General features: G+C 52.1%; 6 protein-coding genes across 6 annotated transcripts; 4 read left to right on the forward strand and 2 right to left on the reverse strand.

The window, feature by feature from the left end:
• Positions 1–707: 707 nt before the first annotated feature.
• Positions 708–4152, reverse strand: GT037_005203 (arm repeat-containing protein; the record flags this gene model as incomplete). The annotated part of the gene is made up of 4 exons (XM_038930250.1): positions 708–1075; positions 1239–1360; positions 1508–3288; positions 3343–4152. 4 exons carry the CDS (start codon positions 4150–4152, stop codon positions 708–710), a joined length of 3081 nt encoding a protein of 1026 aa, XP_038787200.1.
• A 72-nt stretch (positions 4153–4224) lies between these two features.
• GT037_005204 (dna-binding protein) lies at positions 4225–5576 on the forward strand (the record flags this gene model as incomplete). Its single annotated transcript, XM_038930251.1, has 2 exons — positions 4225–4330; positions 4693–5576. The coding sequence occupies 2 exons, from the start codon at positions 4225–4227 to the stop codon at positions 5574–5576; spliced, it is 990 nt and encodes a 329-aa protein (XP_038787201.1).
• Positions 5577–5763: 187 nt separating this feature from the next.
• On the reverse strand, positions 5764–8669 carry GT037_005205 (uncharacterized protein; the record flags this gene model as incomplete). Its single annotated transcript, XM_038930252.1, has 5 exons — positions 5764–6247; positions 6462–6821; positions 6870–7518; positions 7572–7828; positions 8071–8669. 5 exons carry the CDS (start codon positions 8667–8669, stop codon positions 5764–5766), a joined length of 2349 nt encoding a protein of 782 aa, XP_038787202.1.
• A 1263-nt stretch (positions 8670–9932) lies between these two features.
• Positions 9933–11194, forward strand: GT037_005206 (uncharacterized protein; the record flags this gene model as incomplete). Its single annotated transcript, XM_038930253.1, has 2 exons — positions 9933–10427; positions 10475–11194. 2 exons carry the CDS (start codon positions 9933–9935, stop codon positions 11192–11194), a joined length of 1215 nt encoding a protein of 404 aa, XP_038787203.1.
• Positions 11195–11912: 718 nt separating this feature from the next.
• GT037_005207 (uncharacterized protein) lies at positions 11913–12155 on the forward strand (the record flags this gene model as incomplete). The annotated part of the gene is made up of 1 exon (XM_038930254.1): positions 11913–12155. The coding sequence occupies one exon, from the start codon at positions 11913–11915 to the stop codon at positions 12153–12155; it is 243 nt and encodes an 80-aa protein (XP_038787204.1).
• Positions 12156–13471: 1316 nt separating this feature from the next.
• GT037_005208 (threonine synthase-like protein) lies at positions 13472–15209 on the forward strand (the record flags this gene model as incomplete). The annotated part of the gene is made up of 3 exons (XM_038930255.1): positions 13472–13528; positions 13580–14170; positions 14217–15209. 3 exons carry the CDS (start codon positions 13472–13474, stop codon positions 15207–15209), a joined length of 1641 nt encoding a protein of 546 aa, XP_038787205.1.
• Positions 15210–15403: the final 194 nt, after the last annotated feature.

Below are 15403 nucleotides of genomic sequence, written 5' to 3' on the forward strand. Positions count from 1 at the left end.
ACGACCGTGGCATGCCACGATGTCTAGGTATGAGTACTCTTAACTGTGCGCTCGATAGACAAACTGTCATTTCCCAGCCACCACAAAATGCCCCACTCAGCACGCGCGTTAGCGCGTATCGCCAATACCAACGCCATGAAAGGAAGAAGGCACACCTACTTACCATGAAGAATGGTGCAACTACATGGAACATGTTTGAATAGGACAACGCAAAATCACGTACTTGAGAAGTAGAGACCCAATCGCAGCATATGGCGTTTTATGGGTCATGAGCATCACAATGTTCAGATAGCGCGGCAAACATATGACATGAGCTGTTTGTACAAAGAGATAGGTTTTTATGAGTAGTAAGAAACCCTATCCTTAATCTTCTTGATACATTGACAAAGTAGGTTGCCATGCATAACATCAGGGTATGCTATACATGATGGTACATTTCATGAACGAAACAAGCCTCTTCATATGTATGTGTTCATGGTATTCGCTAAACTTAAGTGTAGCTAGTCTTTCCTAGAAGCGACTTTTCCTATCATCTATTGATTGTGATCCTTCATCCAACGTCATCTCTATTAATCCTAGTGGTGAAGCATCTCGTGCAAAGTGCAGACGGAGACAAGGAGCATCACACCTTTGAATGCCACCGCATATCCGTACAGTCTAGAGAGATTCCCAGCCTGTTGTATAGACCGCGTATACGTTAACACTTACTATGCAGCGCTATCTCTTAGCCGTTGCTGCTCTTCCTCCGTGAGCTGACCGAACTCTTCAGCAAAGCCCTGCGTGGTCGCCGCACGCTTGAAGAAGTCGACCAGGAAGCCTTGAGTCTCATCGTCGCGCTGACGACCACCGCCCGGCTCCTCAGCGGCAAACGCCATCAATTGCTCTCTGCTAAAGCCACTGCCAAGATCGACGAATGGATTCACCTCATCCTCCCAGTCGTCATCACCAGAATCTTCTTCGGCGAGCTCAGCAGCAGCTTGTGCGTCGAGGGGTGCGCCAGAGGCGGACTGAAGTTCGACGACGAGAACTTTGAGAATCTTAAGAGGGGCAGGAACTATGGTATATTTGTCAGGATCTGATTCGAGCGTCAGTTTGTGGATGGAAAAAAAGGGATTCGCATTGCTTGGTTGCAAGAATGACGCGATAGCCTACAAGCATGCTCCACAACATGACACTCATCGAGCGCAGTAATGACAATGTAAAGGTAAACAAGAAGACATATGATGGAAGAAGCTTACTGTTTTTCGCACGACTTCTGGTCATGATGCGACCGTCATTGTTTGGTATCAAGTCGCCCTGCACTTGCACCTGTGCAACACGAGGGTCCTTCAAATCATACAATTTCGACAGGGCGATAACACTAAAACACATGGTCAGCAACAATGTACGATTGATAAAAGTTAGCGGGAGAGGGGGGTTCAATTTATTCCAAACGGTCTGAAGCCTTCCGATAGGCAATCTCCGTTCGTATGTGAACTGCTCGATCTCCGGAGAGGTTCGTACGTACTTTTGTCGGATTTCATCATAGCCGGCGAAGTTGATTGAGTTCTCGAGCCACTTCGCTAGGACGACTTGGAGGCCGTTTTGACCTTCGATATCCTGGCCGGCCAGGAAGTCCACGACTTCCGAGGCGTGATTCAAGCTCAAACGCGCAAACACGAGCGTCAGACTTTGAATGAATTGAGCTTGTCCCGCTTGTGCAAGACGGACTGCGACACTTCGCAAGAGTTGCTCCAGGTAAGGACCAAGTCTTTCATGGCCAGCCTTCTCCACTACTTCGGCGGCAAGTGCACCGACCTCGCCAGCAGCGTGATCACTGCACGAAGACAACAGACGCGAAACAATAATGAGAGTGACCTCGAGGCCAGCCTTGCCAGTGTCGTCCCGCCATTCGAAGAGTTGTTGGTGGTCGTGCGAGATGATGTTCTTTACTGCAGTCGTGGCGGACTTCAGCAACTCCTCATCGGTGGAGCCCAGAAGCACTCGTGTAAGTTTTGGAATGGTCGTCGCAACGAACCCAGCAGGAAGTGGTTCTGGTCCATGCTCGGCAAGCACGGCAAGGAGATCGGCAGCAAAGTTGCACAAGGCGTTCTCCTCCGTCAAACTTCCTACGTCGAAAGCGCCCATGAGTGATGGAAGGACCCTTGCGCAAAGTTGGACGTATGCATCACCACCCATTCGCGCAATGGTCTCGGTCACCTCTTCGAATGCCTCGGTGACTAGCATGGTGAGTTGAAAGTTGTTAGCTTGATGACTGGCAACCCGGAAAAGCGTATCGAGACCGTTATCTGTAATGCATATCCGTGTATCAATGAGTATAGCATCTCGCAGTGTTTCGACTAGAGTAACCATGAGATCCTCACTGTCGCTCAGCTCTGACATGTCTTGCGCGGCAAGGTAATTACTGATAGCCATGATGATGGTGTTCTGTATTGGCTGTGTGGTCGCGTGTGGGAGCGCCTGGAGGTAGTATTGCAGAGCTCGAATACACGATACTTGGACAACGTCGGACTCGTCAGATGGAATGGCCTGCAGAGATGCCTCAAGGAATGAGGTGCCAAGCTGCTGCAGAGCATCTCCTGATGTTCTTGTCAGACTCCCGGCGACTAGGTAACCGCGTGCTCGAAGGAAAGCGTCGGGCTGCTGCATGGCATATCGAATAAAGTCGACGTAGCCGCTCGCAGTATCCGGACTGATCTGCTTCTCTACGTCTTGGAAGTCACTCAACAGCTGGTTCAGCACATAGAGCGCAGCCTCTTCAGCTTTCCAGCCCTTGGACTCGGAATATAGCGCTCTTGTGTAAGTCAATAAGCCGTTGACGGTAGGTTCTGTGAGCCATTCGCCAAGCTTGATAACGAGATCACCACAGGCCGTTCGGGGTGTGTAGTTCGCCGTCACACTCGTCTCCTCGCTCAGGAAGATGTTTACATCCACATCCCAGAGTCCCTCCTCTTCAGTGGTAATTTGCGCGTACGCCACAGCCAGCTTCATGACCTGGGTGACCCATGAATTTTCCGGCGCCTGGTTCTGGAGTTCCTGTTCGAGTTGTGCGCGAACCGGAGGTGCGCGGAGGCACGCCTGCATGAAGTCCAACTCTTCAAGGATTAGGAAGTCCAAAGTATACGGCAGACCATCGCCATCTTCTAGCCTGCTTTGACGATCTTCTTGAATGTACATGAGAGAGTATGCCGGTTCAAGCAACGAAAGCTCTTGCCAGGTGGCCTGGAATAGGACGATACTTTGTGGCGATATGATGGCAGGAAAGAGGGACCGTATGCGCATAAGTACCTGTTAATTGTTTAGTACTGCAAGGTATGCAGTGGATCATACAACATGACTGACCTTGACACACTGTAGCTTGAGAGCGATCTGTCCTTTGTAGAGTGAGGCATTCGGTGTATCCTGGTCTTCTTCTTCTTGCGACGGCGGGTCAGGGAGCCTAGTGTTCAGGACGTTGACGAAAAAGGGAATCCATTCCTTGAGTATCTCGTCGGCAAAGCTCTTGACCATGGCCTTGTGATCCTCCAGCACCAACTCTAGTATGTCGAAGCAGCCGTGGAAGACTTTGCAAGCCAAGGCCCGCATTGTCGGCTTCCTCTGGTCGTTGGTGGCCACATCGTACAGGACCTTGATCATCTGAGGCGCTACGGCAAAGAAGGTCTGTTCGTTGAACGAGTCTTCGACCAGCTCGCCGAGGACTCTGAGAGCGCCATGCAGCTGGCCTTCTGTCGCGTTCGGTATCAGTGCGAGGAGATTGTCGAGAAGATCTGGCCATTCGATGGGGTAGTCGGCGCTTGCGATCTTGCTGACGACGAGGCCTGCGGCGGCCTTGAGCTTGCGGTCAAGCTGGTCTGACGTGGCGAGAGTGAGCAGCTGTTGCCGTAATATGGCCTTGTTCTCGTCTGTGACGAGCGCCTGCCCTTTCCATTCGTCGATGCTGGAGCTCCAGCCTGCCAGCACGATGTTCTTTATGTACAGCAGGGCAGCCTGTCGGATGTTGAGAGGTACGCTCTCATGGCAGGCGATGCCAATGAGGCCCAGCGGGAGCTCCTGGTGGCCGTAGAGGGAGAGGAGCTGCTGCTCAGCGTGTTTGCGGGTGTCCTCCTGGGCGGTTTGGGTCGCTGACAGCAGCTGGACTAGTTGGTCCTCCATGTTCAACGTGGGGCCTGCGCGTATAGAGCTAGTCGGCACGTCTAGCGCTCCCCAAAACGGCTGGCGAGCAAGATGGATCGATTGTTGACGCGTTTGTTGATGGGTGTTGCTGGGCGATTGAGCACGAGGAAAAAGAACGCGCCCGGAGATGCGGGGCAACTCCGTGAATCTCTGGGTGGTGGGGTGGGTGGCTAAGCGGATGCTATAACTGAAGCAATAAGCCTACCAGGGCTGACGGATGCATGTACCGTGGGGATGTCGAGGGAAGAGGCTGTTTGGGAGCACCGGCTGAGTTGCAGCAAGGGAGGAGGTGGCCAATTACCACGATGCGCTCCGATGGGCGGTGACGACGATGCTTCTTCCCGGTCGTGGGAAGGAAACGCGACACCTGGGCGGCTCAACAATGCCAGCGGCAGTCAACACAGCATACGCACGACATCTGCCATACCCATCACCAGCCATTCATCGATACGCTAGCGGCCTTCACGCACACGCGACGAGACGCGTCTGCGTCATGATCACACCCAACTCCGAATAGAGGCGCACGGAACATGGCACCAACATACCTCCAGAACCTCTCCCACTTCACCGTCTTCCTCACAGCCTACACGCACACGCTCCTCTGCCTCCGCGAACTCTACCCACCCACCTCCTTCGCCAAAGCCCGCTTTCACAATGCCCCCGTCTACCAATCGCGCCATCCGCTCGTCTGCGAGTGGGTCACCGACGCCATAAAAGCCGTGCGCGAAGAGCTCATCAACGGCATCGTCGCCAGGATCGGCATCGTCATCTTCAGCTACCCGGATGAGGGCGAAGGGTCAGGCAGCGGCAAGATAATGGAGCGCTACATGTTCGACGTAAGCGCTTTCCCGGTCGTAGCCAAGGGAGACCGCAACATAGACATTGAGTGGGAAGATGAGGCACCGGTGCCCGAGGTCGAATACAATGATGATGGCACTATCAAGAGAAAGAAGACAAAGCCGCTCGATGTCGACATCCATGCCGACATCAGCGAACAGTACCGCGCTGCCTTGATTGCGCTGGCGGTGCGTGCTCCGCGACTCCATCCATTACCACCAAACTGCTCGTTCAACATCAGTATGGAACTCAAGGATGAGCCTGAAATCGACCCGCCCATGGGACACACAGAGACATGGGTGCCGGTCCAACCTAGTTTGCAGAAGAAGGGGAGAGGCAAAGCGAAGCAGGCCTTGTTTAGAGAGGAGCTCGACGAGGAAGCTTTTGAGCTAGGGATACTGAGAGAAAGGGAAGGAAGGGATCTGGGTGGCGCCAGTGTCATACCAATACGCAGTGTGCACGCAGGTGTCTTCAGCTTTGAGAATTGGATAGAAGAAGGCAAAGCCAAATTCGAGAGCAAAGACGAAGGTAGTTCAAAGACAAGTTTCTCTAGTATTTTCAATTAGATGAATCGATAAGTTATAAGCCTGTGGCCATCCTTGCCCTACTTGGATGTTCTAAAAGGTATCGAATGTTCCTCATTTTTTACGAATCAGCCGGTGCATATACGCATCATGCATAGCACAACTTCCGGATCCATGCTATGTAGTATCAAGAACGTTGTAAAGCGAAGGAAACGAACCGCTACCGTCCTCAAGGGGCATGCGGTCTTCTGGCCCTGAGCGCTGGCACTACCGCTGGGGCACGATCTCGGCGCCTCTCAGCCACCACATTTCGACGAGCTTCAACATACGCCTCAGCATCTCGCTGCAGCAGTCCTTCCACCTGAGCGCCATCGGCTTCAAGCCTCTGCAGTCGCCTCATGTCTCGCCGCTGTTGTCGAAACTCAAGATAATCACGGTTGGCCTCTTGAAGCCGAAGCCCGGCAGCAGCCACTCTAGCTTCCCGGTCGACCTGTGGGGCCTGGTGGTTGGCCTCTTGAGGTCGACGAAACATGTCGCGGTGATCGTGGTGATGACCAAGTTGGACTCGGTCAAGGTTGAAACGATTGACAGCTCCAACAGCAGCGGGACGATGTGCTTGTTGAGCTCGTCCATCGTCTGGTCCGATCGCATTGACGAGATTCCGGAGCGGGTTGGGTGGAAGCATATTCCAAAGGGCGTCTAACGGCCGAGGTCTAGCAATATTGGTTAGGCAAATGATACAAATGACAGCGTAGGCATGGCGCAACCATGGGGTGTTGTATAAACTGCTGATATGGCTGTTTTGGTGGAACAGCACCATAGTAACCAATATGTTGGACGGGATAGAAGGGTTGATACAAGGGGATCGGTTGGACCCGGTATCCAAAGGCGGGTACAGGAATAACTCCTGGGTGAGGGTGCACATACCGGTCTGGGGCCAAATTTACTGGTGGAGGGCGGCCAAAGGCCGGTATCGCAGGCAAGGGAGGCCCTACGGGCGCATGTCTGAGCTGCTCTCCAACCATGTGGTAAGGGAATGCTTGTGCTTCTGCCGTTGCTCGACCTTTGCGCGCATCCTCCGCTTGCTTGACACGATCTGATACCTGCACCATCAGATCCGCGTCTGAAAGGTCTGGGTTGTCAGCCCGAACTTTGGCCATGGCCTCATCAGCGGCCCTCTTAACCTCCTGTTCATGGCGGTCTTCGATATTCTCGTGTAGAGGACATTTGCCTCCCACAGCATCGCCAAAGTGGTTATAGTCGGTCACATTTTTGGAGCAAACGTAGCTGCATTGCAATTAGCTTCAGTGATGATACTTTCATGTTGGAACTCACCACTGCACGTTCCTACAGTGCGTACATGTCATCTTGTTGCAGCCAAGTTCTTTGATGAATGGATGCTTACACTTGTTGCAATGTCGTATCAGGGCTGCTGACATGGCTTCTTCGACGATGTGTCGTAGGGTTATCTGGCCGTCTTTCTTGGATTCTTCACAGCTGAGTGGGATGTGCGACTCTTTCTCACAAAGTCGGCAGCTTGTCTTGCCACACTTGAGATTTTCGCATCGAAACTCCTTGTCGACCTCGACTGGCAGGCACTCCATTCTGAAGTCGCAGAACGGGCATTCGGAGAGAAAGTCCAGACCAGCCGCTTCCAAGTCTTCTCTCTGTTGCATGTGCTCTAGTCGCTCAAAAGTCGTGTCGCTCAAGACTTGTTGCAATTGTCGCCGCGTAAATGTTCCGTTGCAATCATCGACTCCGAAACACTGGGGTCTGCAGCGAGACTGACCCATCTGCGTCTCAATCTGCTGACGAGGACAGTTTACGCAATAGAAGTGGATAATGTCTCCGTTGCAGCTAATCATGCGGTTCAGAGGAACGTCGTCAAAGCAGCATACACATTCGCCCATCTCATTGTTCATTTCCGCGTGTTTCAAGTTGGCTTCTTCAGCCAACTTAGCGTCTTTGACCTTCTGGCGTTTCGCTGTTGACCATTAATTTGGTTCATAAGATAGACTACTACGAGATGCGACTTACTCGCTTCGACTTCGCGCTTCTTTATCGCCGCGTGCAACTCCTTAGGTATCTGGCTACCTTGCTCAATCAACTGGAGTTGAACACCGCGCTTGTTACGGGGCTTGTTGATTAGCGAAAACGTCTTAGCAACGTGCGCGTAATCGCGCACTTGTTGTTCAAGAACGCCGTAGGCTTTGTAAAGAGTCTTTTCTTCCTTGAGAACTCTCGTAATATGCCGTACAGGTACAGTGAGAAACTCGTCCTTTAGCAACTCTGTTCTGCGAAAATTAATGTCAGAAGTCTGGCCGAGAGGGGTAGATAGGTACGAAGAAGGCGTGACGATGCCAGCATTGCGAGCACGGAGATCGTTCCATGGTTCGAGGCGTGGCAAAACCTCAGAATACTCCCTTCAATACGAGCAGAAAATGGCAATGTGTCTCAATCTAATACTGTATCGATTTGCGAAGCCAGCAGAATACAAACATTGCGCCACAGAATTTGTGAAGAAGTGAATACTTACGCGTCATGTTCGTAACCACCGATCTCGGGGTCACGCTCGGCTTTCTCGTAGGTGCTCAGTTCACTCTCAGCGTCATCGTCTCTCTTCCTTTTCTTGTTGTTCGCGTCATCCGACTCTTTGGGATATGGATCGCCCTCTAATAGCTCGGTCAGGAAGTGCTCGCACTGTGCTGTTGTTCGCGTGGTGTCTGTCGTTTTTTCTTGAATCAACTTGAGAACATAATCGACCGAGATGTCTGGCAACACGCTTAATACCATCTGCAAGCAGGCCGCTTCGGTGACGACTGTAGCTTCATCTCCCCATTCAGGAGCTCGCCCCTCAGGCTGTGACTCTTGTTCTTCTACCACAACAGCGTCAGATGGCGGAACATCAACGTCTGGGATTTTGGTCAAATCGATGAATTGGTGGTCGTGTTCCCGGAGTTGAGTGCGAAAATCTGCGACAGGGTCATCCATTCCAGGGTAGTCGTGAGCAAACTCCGATGCAGATCGTGCGTCGAAATCTTCCAATTCGCGTCTCGTGAAGTTTTCATCCTCCGTCTCACTATCAGAGAGCAAGTCAACCACTTCATGATCGCGACGAGTGTCAGTCGGATCCATTGGGGTTTTTCCAAAACAGCGGTTGTAAGGCTGATTGATAGTAGTCTCGCCTGTGGAAGGTTGTTATCGAAGCGATTGGGCAGTTCTTGAGGACCTTGGAAGTAGAAGACCAAATATTAAAAATTAATTGTATCTAGTCGAAATCAGGGGAAAGAGTGAGAGGGCGATGGTGACGCAAACGTGTGTAGTGTTTAGGTGATTCAGACCAGCTCAATTTACTTGAATGTAGCCTTGTCACTCACCCCACCAGTTGCCGGAGGCCTCTCACCGACTGATGGGCACTAACTGAAGGAGGACGAAGAAGAAGCAAAGCGAGATCAAGAGAAGAGCAGGCGTTTTGCACCGCAGCTTGCAGCGGCGTAAGGGTTTCAGGGCGCAGGCTGGCGAGAGATCGAAGAGCTATCGCGGAACAGCGAGCGAAACGGGCAACGGCGCCAGTAGGGTGAGAGCAGAGGCAGTAGCTATGTGCCACAACAGCGCATACCCAAGTATTGATGTACAGCCATTACAGTGCCGCCAGTATTCAGCAAAACAGAGATGACTAGTTGTTGTGAAAGGATACTACGCCGCTCTGGAGCGCGGGAGATGGGCGTCTCGCCCAGATGATCGTGCAGTGGGCTGGTCCCGCTAGCCCAACTGCCGCTAACCATTTTGTCACGAGCCTGCACGCACGTCGCACAAGGCTGAGAAGAAGCAATGTCTGTAATAGGTATCGGAGACGCTGCCAATGGGTGCGCAGCGTGTGAGTATATGACAAGCAAATTCCTGCTCCGATGCCTGGCCCGATGCAAGACACGAGCTACTCACGAATCGGACACCCGCACATGACCCGTCGTAAGCTGTGACATCGAACTCTCGCTTTGCTACGGCACACCTCGGGCCGCGAGCAACATGATGTATGCTCGGAACACCTTTGTGGAGATATGGGGTCAGCTATAAGATCACACGGAGATCAAGGCGGAATGGAGTCGTCAAAACGCGGGGCGTCCTGGACTAAACAAAGAGCTACATGTACCAACTTCCTTTTATTCCTTAGCTATCCGAATCCTAGATCCGTGCCGACGTAGCTGGACCCGCTATTCCTTCCCTTGCTGGGTTGTTACAGCCTCTTGATCTGGAAGACTGCATCTGTGCAGGACCGAATCCACGCCTGTCACGCCCTACGACAAGTATTGTCGAACAGTAGATATAAGAGCTTAGCTAGCTTCGCAAAGGGTCAAGCCAACCCATCGTACCAAACCTAGATATACATCCGCCTACAACATGGCTATCACACCTGCTCTCGAGAACCTCAACAAGGGCGACGCTCCTTCCCTAGCACTTGTCCACCCTACCGAAGCCGAAAAGCAGATACAATTCAAACTCAATGGGAGTGAATGGCGCGGTGCACTCTCCCTTCCCGCCTACCTCCGACGTGAGGCTACTCTTTCACAACAGGCTCTCACGCGCGATGGCGGCATCTCGTACTGGATCTTGGTTGACACATCTTTACCAAATAACCCTTTGGATCCAGATTCGGGCACTCGACTGCCGTTGGCGAGCTGCGAAACATACCGGAAGAAGGCACTCGTGTGGCAAAACGGAGAACTGAAGGAGGTCATATGTCACGGTATTGGGAGTGTTTTCTGTGCAACCCATCTGCGCAAGCGGGGATATGCGCAAAGAATGATGACGGAGCTTGGGAAGGCGTTGAAAACTTATCAGACAGAAGATGGACAAGAGTGTCTGTTCTCGATCCTATATTCTGATATCGGGAAGGTGGGCAACTTGGACACCCTACGACGACACACTTCTAACAAAGACAGAAATTCTACAATACCTTTGGCTGGGAGCCTTTTACTTCATCACATGTCTCCATTCCTGGGACCACTTCTCAGGACACGAGCAGCTTACCCACTGCCCGTCCTTTGTACGCAGAGGATCTGGAGGAGCTGTGCAGGATCGACATGGCCTCTGTCCGCCGGAATCTAGAGTCGCGACCGAAGGACAGCAACACTGCAGTCGCTCTGATACCCAATATCGAGACTATTCGGTGGCACCACGCGCGTGAAGAGTTTGTAGGTAACGAGCTGCATGGCAAGCAACCAGAAATTAAAGGCGCTGTTGTCGGTACGGAGAAGGGCAAACGCATTTGGTGTTACTGGACAAGAATGTGGTACAACGGAAATCCTGCTGAAGCCAAGGGCAACACGCTGCATATCTTACGCCTGGTCATTGAGGATGGCAGTTGGGAGGGTTCTTCGGGTAGTACGAATGGCACATCCGTGAACCAGGGTCACGATGCTGCTATTGCAGCACTATTAGCCATGGCGCAGCAAGAGGCACAGAAATGGAAGATGGAGCATGTAGAGATGTGGGCACCCTCACCAGCGGCGCTAGCAGCTGCGAAGACGCTGGACCCAGCTGCAGAGGTAGTTCATAGGGACACGGAGAGCATCGCGTGCTTGCAGTGGTACCCTAAACACGATGGACCAGTGGCTGACAAAATTGACTGGATCGCGAACGAGAAGTATGGCTGGTGCTGAGAAGTGCTTGGGGAGATGCGATTCCCATAGATTGATAGATTTCCATGCATTGCTGCCACTATCAACAAGCGCATGTACCAGATAAAGTTCATGTGGGTATTGAGGATGCGGAGTCCAGATGACGGATTGGGATTGCGGAGTTGTGGAGAATATTCTTCCTCGACCAACTGGCAAGCCAGAAAAGATCAATGAAAAAAGAAGGCCTGTCAGATTGCCGTCAACGTCCTGCCTTCCAGTGTGACCGAAGTCCACAGCTGGTCAGCACAAGGTCATCGCCACGATCGCCGAAGCAATCGTAAATAAGGCCTCACTCTAGGACACCGAGGCTGATAGTCATCAACCAGGATGGAGATTCTGTGGCTACTTAGAGTAACTCAGAAGAGGATGCATACTATTAGAAATGATTCTATGAAGTACTACACTGCTGTTAGTGGTGAATTCCCAATGTAGGGGGTGAGGGGTGAATTACTGGTCAACTGCCGAGTAAGAGCTCTGGAACGACGAGTTTAAGTATGCACTGGAAGTTGCGCACGGGCCAGCGCGCACCGACAAAAAAGCGCAACTTTTGCACTCGTAGACGAGAATTTGCTGCCGAAGTTCTGCCGGCCCCACTGAATCGCCGGCGTGCTGCCGACTGGCCGTGCGCAACACATGGTACGATGATGCTCACCGTTCACAGGAGCAAACTGTAGCGTGAAGGTATACACTATCACTTGTCATGGTCTTCCCAAATAGGAAACGCCGCGACTACCTCCAGGGTGCATTCTGGTTTTGTGCATCTTTCCCAAGGAACGGGCCTCTTCGAGGTTACAAGAAGTTCCGGGGTCCTTCTCTCCAAGCCATACCTGACAATCAACATCTACTCAAAAGTATACATCAAGTCAGGTCAAGCTCGTCTTTCAACGCGGAACACACTGTGTACCTCCAGGTTACATCATGGCCTACAAAAGAGGAGAAATAAGCAGCTTCGTAGGCAGCAAACACGGCACTACAGGTCGGATCTTTTCACGGTAGCCTGGTCAACGAACATCATGAACTTCGCCGACATCCATTGTATGGTCCTTGCGGTTCGTCTAGCCTTGATCAAACTCCACTTCAAGATGAACAGGACTCTTTTGCGAACCGCGCATCGAGACAGATTTTTCTTTCTGATAGCGGAGCGTTGGTAGTAGTCTCGCAGCGCTTTGCTCTTACGAGCATGATTCGTAAAATACTTGAAGTACTGCGGCCTCTGCCATGAATGCGGACATCGTGAGGTGTCAAGCTGAAGTATGCATCCAGTGCGGCACGTACTCGTGGGATATCATGGCAGTATATATCAGCTCTGATACCGAAGGAAGCACGTCTTCAAACTTTCTGGGACGCAATTTGATTGTGCAGCTTTTCTAGCGCTGCGGCGATGCGAATGATAGGTTATGGTAAGAGAGTCTTGTTGCAAGATTTTACGGTCCATTCGTATCGCTGTAGAGACCGGAGGTACTTGAGATTTCAAACCTGGTGTTTCACAACGCAGATTTATCGTGAAGTGATCTAGGCTGCATTCTGAGAAAACTTGCATATGTATGGAGAGTATGTGTATAGCAATGATGTAGTTTGATCAGTCGGTCGGTAGGCACTTCAATCTCTTCTAGTGTAGACGAATTTCCAACAAGCTGTATTGCAGGCAGATCTAGGTATGACCGGGTTCCGTCTTACTGCACGAGTTATTCATAACGAGAAAGTATATGGTCTTTTTGGGTTGTTATCGTCGAAGCATACCGTAATTCTATGCGCAGTGTCCTGGTCTACAAAAACAAGGATATGGGAAATGCTTGTCTCTACCTAAGGTGTTCGCAGCAGCTCGTGAGAAACCAGCTGATTTGTATGGGCGAGTATGCACCAATGTTGTCGTGGGTTGGTGCCGACATCGCCATTGATGCAGACACAGCGGACGGCGGGGCAGGACATGTGCGCATGGCGGGGCAGCAGGACAAACTCAGTTGCCTTGGATGAAGCATGAAGCTTTCGCTGTGCGGCTCCGTTCGTAGGCGATTGTCAGTCAAGTTACTGAGACACCAATTATCATCATGTGGCAGTCTAGTCCACGCGTGCATAAGGTCTGGAATTTGACAGGGCGAGATGTAGTCCCTTGACTCAACTGCGATCCCGGAGCTACAACAACATTTTTCCCCACGGGGACTGTTACTTTACATTGCCCTTGATAGGTACACAGCGACTGTCATCTTTTCTCGCTTTTCATTTTGTGTCGCGCTGGACTATTGATTGACTCTGCACATTATGGCCTCTCACACAGCATCGCAGCGGTACCTGAGTACCCGAGGAGGATCTTATGACGTGAGAAGGACCGGCGGGGATTGCGCTCAGTCATATGTTAACCACGCATAGTTCTCCTTCGAGGAAGTTGTCCTCAAGGGTCTCGCCTCCGACGGCGGCCTCTTCATCCCCGAGGAAATCCCCACGCTGCCCGATGACTGGGCGTCCAAGTGGAAGGACCTCTCCTTCGCAGACCTCGCTTTCGAGATCTTCTCCCTCTATATCTCCCCGTCCGAGATCCCGTCTGCAGACCTCAAGGACATCATCCACCGCAGCTACTCGACATTCCGCGCCAAGGACGTCGTGCCCACCGTCACACTCGACAAGGAGAAGAACCTGCATCTGCTCGAGCTGTTCCACGGACCTACATTCGCCTTCAAGGATGTCGCGCTGCAATTCCTGGGCAACCTCTTCGAGTACTTCCTCGTCCGCAAGAACCAGGGCAAGACCGGCCGCGACCGGGAACATCTGACCGTCATCGGCGCGACAAGTGGTGATACCGGATCCGCAGCCATCTACGGCCTGCGCGGAAAGAAGGATGTGTCTGTCTTCATCATGCACCCGCATGGCAAGGTCAGCCCGATCCAGGAAGCGCAGATGACGACCGTCATGGACGCCAACGTGCACAACCTGGCTGTAGACGGCACATTCGACGACTGCCAGGTATGCACCCTCAGCGGATCCGCAATACAGAACTAACGCGTCTTAGGACTTTGTCAAGGCCCTGTTCGCAGACCCCGAGATCAACAAGACGCACCGCCTCGCCGCCGTCAACTCAATCAACTGGGCTCGTATCCTCGCGCAGATCACCTACTTCTTCTACTCCTACTTCGACCTCATCAAGCAACCTTCCTTCCTCCCAGCGTCCGCCGTCCGCTTCGTCGTGCCCACGGGCAACTTTGGCGACATCCTTGCTGGCTTCTTCGCGAAGCGCATGGGCCTGCCAGCCGAGAAGCTCGTCATTGCTACAAACGAGAACGACATCTTGCACCGCTTCTGGGAGACCGGCAAGTACGAAAAGAAGCCTGTGCACGGAAAGAAGGCCGAGGGCGGCATTCCTGAAGATGGCGCCAAGGCACATGAGAGCGGAGTCAAAGAGACACTGAGCCCGGCTATGGACATCCTCGTCTCATCCAACTTCGAGCGGTTGCTTTGGTTCCTCTCGTACGACGTATACAGCACAAACTCCGATGCGGTATCGCAACGAAGGAGCCAAGCTGGCGACCATGTACGGAATTGGCTCAACGACTTGAAGACAAATGGTGGCTTCGCGGTCGACAAGCAGATCCTCGAAGCAGCACAGTCCGACTTCGCTTCGTATCGTGTCAGCGACGAAGAGACCATCCAAACCATCAAAGACATCTTCAACGCAGAGGCGTCAAAGAGCTATGTCCTGGACCCACACTCCGCCATCGGCATCCATGCGGCACTACGCTCGGCTCAGGTATCTAAGCCACCATCCACACACCACATTGCACTCGCAACAGCGCACCCGGCCAAGTTTGCGAACGCCGTAGAGCTTGCACTTCCAGAGCAGAAGGAGTACTTCCAAGACAAGGTACTACCAGCTGAGTTCAAGGGTCTGGAGGACTTGCCAAAGCGAGTCAGCCATGTCCAGAAGTCGGAAGGCTGGCAAGGCGTACGCAAGGTCGTCATTGCAGAAGTAGAGGCAGAACGAGAAGCTGCGGAGAGAGGTGCGTAGTTGGGGAGTTAGATCATCTGGATATAGACGAGTTTTGTTCACTCAATCTTGCATAGACTAAAAAGGATCGCCTGAATGCAAAAGAATCTCAATCATTTGTCAAAATTACTGCTTTAATCACTGTATATCACCAATGACCCGGCCCGAAATAAGCTGTCTATCTCTTTTCCACAGCTTCTCATTCTGCCTCTACT

The sequence above is a fragment of the Alternaria burnsii genome (genome assembly GCF_013036055.1).
Source record: "Alternaria burnsii strain CBS107.38 chromosome Unknown 740, whole genome shotgun sequence".
Classification (NCBI taxonomy): domain Eukaryota; kingdom Fungi; phylum Ascomycota; class Dothideomycetes; order Pleosporales; family Pleosporaceae; genus Alternaria; species Alternaria burnsii.